At 40.2% G+C, this 13,735-nt stretch overlaps 1 protein-coding gene across 2 annotated transcripts in view; it reads left to right on the plus strand.

Moving 5' to 3' along the window:
* lars2 (leucyl-tRNA synthetase 2, mitochondrial) overlaps positions 1–12,430 on the plus strand; it is a 37,127-nt gene extending 24,697 nt beyond the window's left edge. For both annotated transcript variants that reach the window (XM_017309229.2, XM_008432278.3), the window contains exons 13-21: positions 591–689; positions 4,129–4,266; positions 4,348–4,451; positions 5,235–5,414; positions 5,619–5,788; positions 7,203–7,280; positions 7,379–7,490; positions 9,194–9,321; positions 12,052–12,430. In XM_017309229.2, the coding sequence (XP_017164718.2) occupies positions 591–689; positions 4,129–4,266; positions 4,348–4,451; positions 5,235–5,414; positions 5,619–5,788; positions 7,203–7,280; positions 7,379–7,490; positions 9,194–9,321; positions 12,052–12,231 (1,189 nt within the window). In that variant the 3' untranslated portion in view covers positions 12,232–12,430. The remainder of the gene's footprint in view (positions 1–590; positions 690–4,128; positions 4,267–4,347; positions 4,452–5,234; positions 5,415–5,618; positions 5,789–7,202; positions 7,281–7,378; positions 7,491–9,193; positions 9,322–12,051) is intronic.
* Positions 12,431–13,735: the final 1,305 nt, after the last annotated feature.

Here is a 13,735-nt window from a genome sequence, read left to right on the forward strand (position 1 = left end):
CCAGCCGCTCCTCGCTCTGTGGTGGAGCCCTGAGCTGTTTTTCTGTTTATCTTTCTGGGACTGCGATTTGAAATCAGCTGAGACTCATTATAAACTAAAAAGGCAGACACGCACTGTTCCATGAAATGCTTTAATTTTAAAGCAAAAAAGAAGAAGAAGAAAGAAAAACCCCTTCAGAAGCTCTTCTCTCTGAACGTCTTTGTCAGCGTCCTTCCTTGCACTGTGGAAGGGCTGCTGGCAGATTCATGTTGTACATCCAAAGTGCTGTTTGGCTTGGATCGAAAGGAGCCATGAGGCGGCATTTCCAACTCAAACACCCAATCAGAACTGAGGCCTGTCCTGTTAGCACAGCCTGTTAGTAGGGGCACGGGAACAGAGCCGTGCTGCCAGTCGGGCTTCAGCTGTGCTGTTCTGCAGAGACGTGACCCTTTCAGCCAGATGGAATCGGCTTTAGAACATCAAACACACACGTTTGTCTGAGCCCCAAAACACGTCTCATTCGTGCGCTCTGATTTGTCCAACTAATATTAACTGATGCCCCGCTTCTGCCAACTCTGTTTTTTTTTTGTTTTTTTTTTCTCCCCTGATAGATGCCAGGGTCCTGCCAGGCGGGAGACCGACACCATGGACACGTTTGTGGATTCGGCCTGGTATTATTTCAGATACACAGACCCTCACAACAGAGACAGGTTCGTGCCATTTCCTCACCCCTAACAAATGAACGTCCATGTGGTTGCCATGCATCTTTCTGTTTGGGATCTGAATGCATTCTCTGTTTTCTCTGCATGCACACACAAGCTTGGCTCAAACAAAAATATTTTTATAGCTCAGGGTTCCTCAGTTTGTAATGTTTAGATTTGAAGTATTTTCCAAATGATCCATTCATTCATTGATAACTCATCAATTTATCATTCAGTCATTCGTTTGTCAATTCATCCACCCATCTATTAGTGGTTGCATGAGTTCATAGAACCTGATCACACTGGAAATGTCTGCAATAAATTCAGTGAACTTTTATTTTGATACAGTGAATTCTGGACTAAGCTTTGAAACTTAAATTGGCAGAAGGATGAAATTCTGACATGAAACATATTGAAACACTTTATTGTATTGAATTTGATCAATTTCATCATGTAAATTAATGTGCATTGTAAACTGTCTTTCAGTTTGGTTTTTTTGTAATTTAAATGTTCACACACTGCTTTTACTTTTACTCACAAACTCGAGTAAAAGTTTCGCTTTCTTCCGCCAGAGATTATGGCGCTGCGGCCGTCACCTGCTGGGATGGTGGCGATACCCGGAGCTTAACAAAAGAGATTAATTTCCCATTGCCCTGACCTCGCAGTAAAGCTGCTTTGCAACAGAACAGACTGCTCTCTCTGTTGCTTTAGAGAGCTGGGCAGATTATGGCACAACAGAAAAAGCAATTACACTATTTGTGCATTTCAGTCAGCCCCGCTGAGCCTTTCACACAGAGAGGGAGGAAGATGAAAAGAAATAAGAGATGTTCAAAGTTTGTGGAAACAGATTCAATTTTTTGGGGTTATGTGGCGCTCTGTGTTTGGCTGAGTGTTGCTGTTTGGTTTCCTGCAAGCAAGCTAAATAATTTTACATTTTGGGAATTTCTTTTTTTTCATCTGGAGACCCTACCAGTCACAGAGGGAAGGTGAGAGTCAGAGAGGTCTGAAGGAGACAAATGACCGGTGTTAAAAAAAGACACAGTGAGATAGCAGCCTGCCTAAAAGAGCGTCATTACGGCTGATCATCACTAGAGCCAGGCTAACCACATGCAGCAGACCTGTCAAGATCCAACGACACAGTTTGACTCAAGTGTTAACATGTTTGCTTCTTTTTCTCTGCGAGAGTGAAGCCAGTTAAGCTGAACGATGCATCTGTCTGATTCCTGCATTGTCTGTGTGTCAGAATCAGCCTGCCCTCTGCAGGATGAGCCTGGGAAAGTCTGTGGCCAAGCTTGCATGCAAATGCACTGCAATAAATTTATGGACATATTATTATGTCTAGTCTCCTACCCCTCCAGTGAATAATTCAGCAACGCTATTCATAAAATAAATGTTTTAGTTAAATCTAAGCATCAAATTCACTCCCCTTTCATTTTTAATGATTCTGCTGCTTGTCGAACTATTAAATTATATAAATGTCCTCCATTTAAGTTCATTGGAGATTGCGACCATTTATTTATGCAGAGCTTCCTGATTGTTTCAATCATATTTTTGTCCAGATTTAAGTCCAACCTTTGACTGGGTCATTGTCACACCTGGATTCCTTTCTCTTTTTTTGCCATCCTGTTATAGATTAGCTGCTCTCCTCAGGGCCATGTCATTGCCGTATGACCTGACTTGAGCTTCAGCTGTTGGAAAGGTGGCCTTACATTTGACTAATTTTAAATACTTTGGTATATACAGAAGAGTTCATGGTCGACATGTTCACTGACAGCTGCCTACGTCCTGTCAAGGCCACACAGGTCCAAGTCATCAGCTCTTCACAGTAGAGACATTGTCCTGTGTGTTTTTGATAAATAAAGATTTCTAATGAGGTCTAATCAATCTGAGGTGTTTCTGCTGGGGTTTTGGTTATAACTTTTCACATTGTGCAATCTGATCCTGGTGCTATCTTACTTGAACATCTACCTCTGGAAATATTTACAGTTGTCATGAATTTGTATATGAATTTGTGTATGTTATTTCTAACTTTTCGCCGATTGATGGGTAGCAACTGTTGTTTGGCTAAATTGTCGCTCTAGTCTGTCCTTTGCTTTTATGTTCACAAACACCTGAGTGCTGCACTTCAGCAAACTGCCAAGCAATTTCCTTGTTTAGACCTGCTGATTTACATATGATTGGTATATTAGAGTAGCTGCACAGGACCGCTGATTTCTCTTTTATCTCAATAGAAGATACTTCTAAGACATAATATGTAATGTATTGTTCCTCAGAGTTTGGACTTACAGATGCACACAAATTTGCTGGCACCAATCGAAAAGCAATCCGAATAAAACATTAAAACCCATTTGTGAAATGACTTGAAGCTGAAAAGGTTTAGTCGTCACTCGTTCTTCATTTCGTATCCAAGTCGAACGAGACTCAACGGGCTCACAGAGCGTTGATTTATTCTCAGTCATAATTGTGTGAAGTTTGGAGACTTAATGCTCAAATAAAGGCTTCTCTGTTCCAAGAAGCAGCAACTCGGCCCCTAAACTAAACTGAGAAAGCTTCAATAAACTCAATGTTTACTTTGTAAACATTGAGCTGATCTGACTTGTCTGAAGAATCCAGTTATTCCTCATCAAACCAATAGATATTCTCCCCTAAATGTTGTGGCTTGTTGGCATCCATTGTGTTTATTTCCTGTGTCTTTTGATAATAGTGGAGCTCTCTTGGGTCTTCTTCCACGAAGGCTGCTGTGTTTGGTAATCAGACGGATGTTGCGATCAGAAAGTGATGTGCCTTGACCTTGGAGTTCAGCTCAAGTGGATTGGGTCCTTGGATTTCTCTCTGCCAATCTGTCTGATCTACCGGGAGTTGCATTTCCTCTTGAGCAAACATGCTGGGAAGTTGGCTACAGTCCCAAGCTGTGTTCACAGGAACATGAAGCTTCTTAGAGGTCCTGTGGAGGTTTTGTAGCCTTTACCCTTAACATGACTATCGGCTCCTCAGGCAGCTCTCCACTTTGCTTTCTCTGGTCAGTGTTGGGTTTGATGGACACAACAATCCAAAACAACCCAGCAGCATGTTTTTTTGTTCTTTTTCAATAGCCCTAATGGCTGGTGAACAGTTTGAAGGCACCCAACACTAACTCTAAAAAGGATGAAAACATGACCTTCATACAATGATTAATAGCGTCTCTATGGTTACCAGCTAATATATTTGTTCTGTTTTAGCATATCGTAATTTTATTTCTTTAGTTGATGAATGTTTACATTAAACAGTTGTTCTTAACCGAATCACTTATTGGGACCAATGAGTCATTGTTTTCATAGACTGGGAGAGTAGCAAAGTTGTCTGTAAGTTTTTTAAGAATTTATGACTGATCATAAGGACATTATTTCAGGATTGTATATATATTAATTCAGCTTTGTTACTAAAGAATAAATGGACCTTGTCTCTGCAGACCGTTTGAGCCTCAGCTAGCCGATCACTGGCTTCCAGTGGACATATACATTGGCGGGAAGGAGCACGCCGTCATGCACCTGTATTACGCCCGCTTCCTCTGCCATTTCTCCAGGGATCAAGGCCTTGTGACTCACAGGTGGACTGCATTTACATATCTTCTTCTGGCATGCACGTATATTTAATTTGCACATCAGCTTATGAACTTTCTGCTCTGCAGGGAGCCGTTTTCAAAACTTTTGGTACAAGGTCTGATCAAAGGTCAGACATTTAAACTGGCAGGCAGCGGGCAGTATTTGAAGAAAGAGGAAATCGAGTTCACAGGTACGCTGCACCTCGGTCTGCCGCGTGTTTGTTAATGTGACGCGTTTTTAATAGATGGGTGAAGAGAGCTTCTGTTCATGGAGTTCAGCAAATAAAAGAAAGAGGTCTTTTTTTTAACTCTTTTCTGTTTTCTACATGTTTTTAATAGTAAGCCCTTTTTGTTTAATGGTACTTTCCTGTACTTATTCCCAACTTGGTGACATTGTACCCTGATTACAAAATTAACAAAATAAGTTACTAAACCTAAAATACTAAATAAGTAATTTCCCTCAAGGATATTCAGTCTACAGCTTAGAAATTGAATAACCAGAAATCCCTTATTTGATCATACAATAACTGATCAGATGTTCATGTCTCTTAACCTGATCGCATTTGTCACATTACAAAACAAATTCCGCCTTTCTTGTGAGATATTAGCAGTATCTTATCGTTGCTTTTTTAGTTCTCAAATGAACCTGCAGGGCCTTCACAGAACAGCAACTGGATTTTATTTAGAGGTTTCAAAGTTAAGGGCTTAATACAAAATCATACCATACGTTTTTGAATTTTTGTTCATTTTTAGATTTGAAAGCTCTGTGTACTTTGCTTGTCAGACATAAAACCACATAAAAATCATTCAATGGGGCTGAGTGCTTTTTAAAAGCATTGTGGCTTTCTCTCATCCAATATTGCTAAACATGGAATGAGCAAACGATACATAGCATTTTATGTGTTAACATGATGACTTTAATGTTGTTGCTCTTAAAAAATGAGATTCCTGAAACGGCAAGTCTTATGATCCAGGGAAGGGGCCGGTGACTCTGAGCGGTGGCAGAGTCGAGGTGACCTTTGAGAAGATGAGCAAGTCCAAACACAACGGGTTGGACCCTCAGGAGGTGGTGCAGCAGTACGGTCTGGACACCGTCCGTCTCTACATCCTTTACGCTGCGCCTCCCGAACAAGACATCCTCTGGAACGTCAAGAGTGAGTCTGGCTGCTACTGCAAAATGACACGGATACATTAAGTTATCAATAAGCTTAAATTAAGAGTAAGGTTATTACATAGCGATGTTGTGAGAGTATTTTTTTTTTAAGAAAGTGTCTTTTTTTGACAACATAATTGTCAGAGTTCCTAGGTTTTTATTTACCATGAAGTGTCAAAATATCCTTTCTGTCCTCGTGTTCCAGATGATACACTTCCTGGGGTTCTGCGTTGGCAGACTCGACTTTGGCAGCTTGTCACAAAGCTAAGAGGAGCTCGACAACTCGGTGAAGTCCCGAACCACTCCCTGCTGAAAAAGAAAGAGCTTGAAGAGGTCAAGAAGATCTGGGGAAACAAGAACTATGCAATTCAGGAGGTGGGTGTTTTTTAGTGTTGCTTAGCCAATTTTGTTAATAATGTCGGCTAAAATTGTCCTGTGTTTTAAAAATGAGCTTTTAATCACGTCATTAAAACGTGAGATTGAAGGAGTTCTTACCAGCAGGGGGCAGGAATGAGCTCTTATTTGAATTCCCAGATTTTGCTTTTTGTTTTTTTTACAGAAAGTTATTTATTCAGATATTCTGTGACATTTAAACTTCAAATTATCTTTTAAAAAGTCATCAATTTCCAGAACATATCAACATTTTAGGAATAAATAGAAAATGATTTTAGGAGATTTTGTGAAATGCCAAGCAATGCATCAAAGCATCGTTTTTTTAATTATTATTATTATTATTGCAAACAATTATACAACATTCACAGATCATAAGTTTATTTTTTGTTAAGTTGTATTTAGTGTAGGATATTCTTGTCCATAATTGCTGGTCTGAGGGTTATAACTATTAAAACAGACCTGACTCAAGTTAGTCCAAATGTTTGAAAAGCAGTGAAAGAACCTTATACTGCATTACTAAAATGTAAGGCAATTTCACGTAATTGTTTTGTGGAATTGGAGATAAATGCAGAAAGATGCTTTTTTTCTGTTTTTGCTTTTGTGTCACATTTAAATAGATCTTCAACTGATTTTAATGTCAGACACAGATGACCTAAGTAAATAAAAATAATTTTTTTTACATGATTATTTCATCAGTCATGGATTAATCATAATCACTGCATTTTTTGAACAGAATAGTTCATTTTTTTATGAGACAGTCCCAAGGCTGATGATTGCCTAACAAATCCCTGAAACAGGACCTGTCTGACAACATGAGGTAGGCTTGTAGAAAACTTTGTAAAAATCTAGTCTGGTGGTTTTGGAGGAAGAAGTTTTGCCTGACATGCTTATAGAAAGTGTAAGCACAGACAGGCTGTTGTTTCTCAGTTACAAAGTACATACATGATCACACCTCAGTAATACATTACTCATCACACGTTTCCCGGTCGTGTTGATGAATCTGTCGCAACCTGAAACCCCTAGAGTAAAGAGCAACAGCAGAAGAGGACGAAAATTGATTTTAAATCCACTGTGTCTCCTTTCACACTTTATAAATAGCTCCCCCTCGGCTGCCAGGTTGGGTCCCCCTCCCTCTGCATGTCGGACTCGAGCTTTTAAAGGACCTCAGGCTGTTTGCTCAAAGGCCTTAAAGCTGAGGCCGTCCTTTGATGTGTCTCACAGAAAAGCCACACTGATTACGCTTCTTCTCAGGCGTTTCTAAAACGGGTTCTTCTCCCCAGAATGGGAACACTGAGCCTAAAGTTCTTTCGTCCATATCACATATCCTGTGTCTATTAATAAAATGCATAGTGACCATTTTGTTGGTCTAATCAACTTATTGTGTTCATATTTTCAGGTGATGGCTTACTTCACTAAAGACTTTCTGTTCAACGCAGCCCTCTCTCGCCTAATGGGCCTTACCAACACGTTGAGTGTGAGCATCTCCTTCATTATCTTGAACAGATCTGTCTCAGTTACTGTTCAAAACCTGCTACGTATCTCACATTTGAACATGTTTTTCTGGGTAATTAGAGTGCAACAGTTCGAGTCCTGCAGCACAGTGTGGAGTTTGAGGAAGCTCTGGCTGCCCTTGTTATAATGACGGCACCCATGGCTCCTCACTTGGCCTCTGAGCTTTGGGCAGGTGAGTGACATTGTTTCTGCTAATTATGACTCAACCGTTTACACACATGTGGTGGAGTGTGCATTTCAAGAGAATGATTTATACATCGGCTATTATGCCATTGCCAGAAAAGCACGGTGGGTATTTTTATTTGACATGTCCATGAAGCCCTTCTGAATTTAAAGTCCTAAAAGGGGTAGGGGAGGGGGGTCACTTTAATACAGATGACATTTTAAGGTAGCATTGGTTAGGGAAGCTCATAGTAAAATTAGGCTATTTTGCATAATGTCAGAGGAAGTAACATCTGATAAACACATCTAGCATAGTAATACATACCCTAATAGCCAGTTTAACACTATTACAGTGCCATTCACAGTTATTGGCACATTCAGTGAAAGATGTGCAAAAATCCTATTCATCTTTTATTGCAGAAGCTTAATGTCACACTAACAATTGTAGAAATAGTTCTATTATTCTGGAGGAAAAGGCCCACAGCATCACAGATCCTCCTCTATGTTTAACTGTGCTTTTCCATATATTCATCCTTTTTGCTTGCTGTTCTGTAACAGAGGACATTGGAAATTTGTTTACCTTCCTTATCATCCTCTTCCCTGGAGGGTTCTGTAGGATCTCGCCCAGCTTTGTGGATAGTGGACATTAGAAACTGGTCCAAGTTTAAAACCCAGAAAAACCAGAAGTTAGAAGTTAGCAATTAGAGGTCTTGAGAACCTTGACTACTTTTAAAAAAAAATCAAGAATAAATCAAGAATTGAAGAAAAGTGTAGTCGCACTTAATTATTGTGAAAGAGCAATATTTATGTCATGTGCAATTTTCGTAATTCATTTTCTTACTGAAGGATTTCTCTCTGAATAGCTGCATTTAAGTTAAAGGGTGGATTGTTCTAACTATGGCGATTACACTACAGCAATCATTTCACAAATCTTTACATTTCTTTACCGGCGGTGCCAAGAGATGTGTCTATGTCTGTTTAGTACATTTTAACTGGAATTATTTACATCTCTGTTTAGCAGTCAGTTCTGTTTGACTTTTTGTGGTGAGCGAACAATAAAGAGGAAAATCTAGTGTTACCTTTTGTGCCTCATGTGGAAACTTGGCCGGGTCCTAGCCTTTATTGTTGTTGACACACGTACGTGCACGGACTTTCAACACACTGGAAAAGCACACGGGTCCACCTGATGGGCAGAGTCTGGAAAACCTGACAGATGATGGCTGGAAGGAAGGAGCGTGTGTTCAGTTTTGTTTGTGCTCACGCATTTCAGTTCCTAAAACAATTCATAAACAGGACAGACCAACATGACCTCTGCTGCACTCAGCTGTGCTGGGCCTTTCACTCTGGGTGGCTTGTGTAATTTTACACACACACACACACACACACACACACACACACACACACACACACACACACACACACACACACACACACACACACACACACACACACACACACACACACACCATTCAGGATAGAGGAAGTACACATCCTTCCTCCGAGTGTGTGCATCATTCTTGCAGAGTGATGCACTGGTTTAACTGGAAGTCAGGAACACACGAGGTGCAACGTTTAGCTGTTTTTCAGCCTTTTTATGTCGTCTTATTGTATTTTCCCCCAAACTGTAGTTAAGACGTATTTAACAGCTGCTTACTTGTGCCTCAGCATTTCTATATTTAGTCTGAAAGACCTCCTGTGTTCTCTCCTCCCCAGGTCTTTGCACAGTGACGAACCCCCAGAGCCCCCTGCTGCTGCGGGGAGGCGATGTCTTGCAGCAGCCCTGGCCAAATGTGGACCCCGAGTATCTGAAGGCCCCTGAATTTGTGGAGCTGTCTGTGCTGGTAGGATTGCATGAACACTGTCAGAGATGAACTCACTGATGCGCTGTTGATTTATTAGCAACTGGAACACTTAATAATAGTGACAAACTTTGTCTGAGTGATACTTAGAAAAATTCCTTAAAGGGTTTTAATTGTGCTTACCACTTGTTTTAGTGTGAGGAAAACCCATTTTCCTCACACTAATAATGTGGAATCTACTGAGTTTTTTATTTTGAAAGGCAAACATTGTGCCTTTGTTATTACCTGCTTAGTACATCTACTAATGTGCCACTATGTTTCAGTTACCTAATCCCTGAAATAATGGTGCTTTACTTTGAAAGGTATCAGTGAACTACATTTTAAAAGTCCGGCTTATAAACAAATTTCATATTATAAGATTGAGCCTCTTATTTTGAAATACATTTGTTATTTTGGACTTCCAAATGAACTCCACAGTCCATTAGCTTAGGTTTGTTAGCAACGCTGATGCTAACAAACCTCTTTTTAATAGTCCAATTTACAAATTGGGTACATATAATCTGTTTGATGTATTTTGGCAACATAAACACTAAATTGCTCTAGTTAATTGCCATTGCAGGAACCAGTTAAATAAATAAAGAGGTCAAGCAAACTCTTTAAGTTTATTTTTGAGTAATTTCTATTCTAAATATAGTTTTTTCTTGAACACCAAAAGCCTTAGTCATTTTCCCCTCAAACTCGCCAACATTTCAGCTCATGATTACATTCAAACTCTGTAATTTTCAGCAGAGACTATAATTAGCCTTGAGTGTGCACATGACTACATTAATGCAAATACCTGTGTGTGTCAGTTTATGTGCCAGCAGGGCAGGTAGTGCAGTTTAAACTAAACAGACGTGTTGGTCATAATTAGGTCTGCAACAGAATTGCGGTGTTATTCCTCACTGGTATTTCCTCGTTTGACTGTTAACTTGAAAACAGTGAAAATTTTTGTGGGTGTGTGGCTTAGTTACTACTCATGTTGTGGAGACCTAAATCTGTCACATCACAAGGGTGTGTCTTCCTTATGAGGCTTAAAAAGGATGTCCACGACGTGGTGTACATTTTTCAGTTTTAAAGCTTCAAATATGTTTTCTGGTTAGATTCAATGAAGGTTTAAGTTTAGACTCCCTTAGGAAAAGGCAAATTAGCAGGTAATGTAATGGGATTCAGCATGAATAGACAAATTGGTCCAGGAAATTAAAATGAACTCTTGTTTTGCCTTGTGAAGGATATATGTGTGTGTCGTATGTGCAGATTTGGAGATTTTATTATCAGTCAGAACTCTGTAGGAGTAATTTGGCCAGTACACTTCCATAAAAAAAAAATTAAATGAGCCCTTCTGACTTTCTGAAGGTCTGCAAAAGTTATTTTCATCCTGGCTGCCTTTTCACTTATTTTTATTTTTTTTATCCAGTTCTTGCACCTACCTATGGCAGCATGTTGACAGTGTGAAAAGAAAAGGAATTGCTTTAGGTCCTAAATGGAACTATTTGTGGCCGATAAATTATATCTAAAAATAATGCATTTTGGAAAAAGAAGAAAAAAGTTGCAAAGACTTTACACAGGAGTTTAGAGATGTATCAACCTTTAGTTGCATTTTATTTCAAGCTTCCGGCTAAAAGCTCTTCGGAAAAAACATTTTTTTTTTCCAAGATTGAGTCTTTTATAGGTCAGAGTTGAGTGGATGAAGAAACAAACAAATTAAAAAAAACACATTCCTCTGAAAAAATGTTTGGTTCTGAAGAGAAAGTGGGACTATCAGCCAGTGTTAGAAGAAAAACGTGAAAAGATTTTGTAGAAAGCGTAGAAAACATTTGCAGAAATCTGCTTTACAAGAACATCCCGTTCTTCGTATATGATTAAATATAATATCATTTGTGATTATACTTATGCTCATACATTGCCTGGTTCTGTAGCCTTTTTTGACCAAACAGTGTGAGACTCTGAAGCCACAGGTCGAAGACTCTTTCAATTTTCTTGTCTCTTTAACTTAAGCTTTTAGCTACCAATAACCATCACTGGAAGCAGAGGAAAATAATATTCTGCTGTTTTTCATTTCTGAAGAGTATAAAATCAATCTAGACACATAGTGATATTTGATTATGGTTCATCAGATGGGTAGCCTGCGCTCTGTATTGATTTTAATCATAAACTTCCATTATTTTCCTGAGTGGGTCTGACTGAGGTGAAGATCTCCCGATATTCCCTCTTTTCCAAACTTGGAGTAAGCGCACACGTTTGAACTCCCAGTCATCAAGGATAGTGAGGCTGGTTTTCCCTTGGACTCGACTGTCTGTTGTGGGATTCCTCGCGCCCTCTTTCTTCTAATCATGCACTTGGGCCTGTCCCAAATACGTGGGACAAACCAAAAGGAGAATAGCGGTCGTGGCTGAGCTGAGGGGCCTCAGAAACATCCATTCATCCACACACCATTAATTTGTAAGCACTTCCAGAGACGTGATCACATTCACCATGCGCACGCATGCACTTGCCTCTGAGCACACGTGACCGAGTGGCCTTCCCATACCTACCACTAACTACGTGTTTGAAAGAGTGCGTTGCATATGCAGACATAGAGATGGAGTGTGTTATTTTAGAGGGTGGTGTTTTTTTCCAAGAAAGAGTTTAGGTACAGATCCGTCGGGTCGAATGTTTGCCAGATGATGAAAACCTTTCACAGGAAGAACTGGAACATTCTCTCATCGCTTACCTTCTGTTTCCTGCCCTCAGATAAACAACAAGCGCTGTGGCACGGTGACCATCCCTCTGCAGGTGTCCAAAGATCCCACCCGGGTCCAGCAGCTGGTGATGGAGAGCCCCATCGGACAGAAGTGTCTGAGTGAGCGTGACATCAAGAAAGCCATCCTCTCTACCAGGACTCCCCTCATCAACTTCCTGGTTAATGAATGATGTATGGGTGTTTACCAGATTGTGTGCAGCACCTGGCGGGCGGTGCCTTCCTGCTGTACCCATAGACAGACAAATAATGTTGATATTTTGATATCATATGAGAGAGAAGGTATGTTGGTCTTTTAAAGTATCAAGGTAAATATCCTCCAAGAATATTTAATTTATATTTTATGGTTTTTAATAAAACATTCAACAAACAGAGTGTGGGTAATCTTTGCAAACCTGACCAGGATAGGTTCAGAAAGCCGTCAGTTTTACTCAACCTCTGTTGATAAATTATGAACCCAAGTGTCGGACTCGGACGTCCTTCACACATTCATCAAATGTATAACCTCTTCTGTGCCACCATTTCACACCTCCCTGTTTGGGCTGCTTCTCAGCCAAGTATAGATATCCCTTATCAGTGCTGAAAAGCTATTCTGAGCAACATGGAGTGCACTTCTAGAGCCTCACATTTTTGAACATCCTCCTTTGCAAAATAGCTTAACGACAGTTAGATTGATTTGAGGTTGTCTGTGAAAATTTATTTTCAAGCTTCCCCAGAGGTTCTCAGTTGGATTTGGGTTTGCTTTGATCTAAATGTTTCCATCATAGCTCTGGCTGGTATGTTTAGGGACATTAACCTGCTGCTGGAAGGGGAATCTCCTCCCACCCAGTCACAAGACTTTTGCAGTCTCTACAGGTTTTTCTTTCAGGATTGTTCTGTATTTAACTCCATCAATCAACTCTAAACAGCTTCCCTTTTCCTTCTTTTAAAAATTAATAATGATCACAATAGTATAATGCTGCCATCACCACCATGTTTCATTATGGGAATGGCTTTCTTCTTGCTACCAGGTTTGTTGAGCGCACAACCTACAGCTGTTGTTAGCTGTGCACCGTTACCAAACTGTTGGGTTTATGTTGAGACTAAATTACACACAAGTGGCTTCTGTTTAATAATTACATGTGATGAATTTTATTTAGGGGAGTCAGAAGGATGGACACAGATGGGGACACATTTTTCTGATAATTGGTTTTGAAACAAAAATGTCATCAGATTTGAAAAGTTTGTCCATCAGGCTATTCTCACTAGACATTGTTGTTCTGCGCAATTTTGAGTTAATTTCTGAAAAAAAGTTCAAAGTGTTTGAATATTCTTGTACGTGAGCTGCTGTTTGGGTTTTAAGAAGCGCTGTTGGGTTCTGCCTGTCCAAACCCTGCTGCCATCAAAAGGTGAGTGGGATTTAACTAATGTGGTTGGTGTGGTGTGGGGTGGGGGTCTGTTTTTACTCTGCCATCACATTTTGATTATCCATAGCTGCTCAGTGCCCCATCACCGGCGGCGCCTGTTCATTAGCTCTGTGTCTGTGTGGCAGTGGGCCACCATGACTTGGCCATTAGCATTGCACTCAAAGAGCCCACAAGCCGGAGGCGCTGAAATCTATCTGCGTGCCCACCCACTGGCCTATCTTTAAAGCCCGTGTGAGTAAGCAGTCACCTGATATATGCAAGCGTTTGTCTT

The sequence above is a fragment of the Poecilia reticulata genome, chromosome 16 (genome assembly GCF_904066995.2).
Source record: "Poecilia reticulata chromosome 16, P_reticulata-male-v2, whole genome shotgun sequence".
NCBI lineage: Eukaryota > Metazoa > Chordata > Actinopteri > Cyprinodontiformes > Poeciliidae > Poecilia > Poecilia reticulata.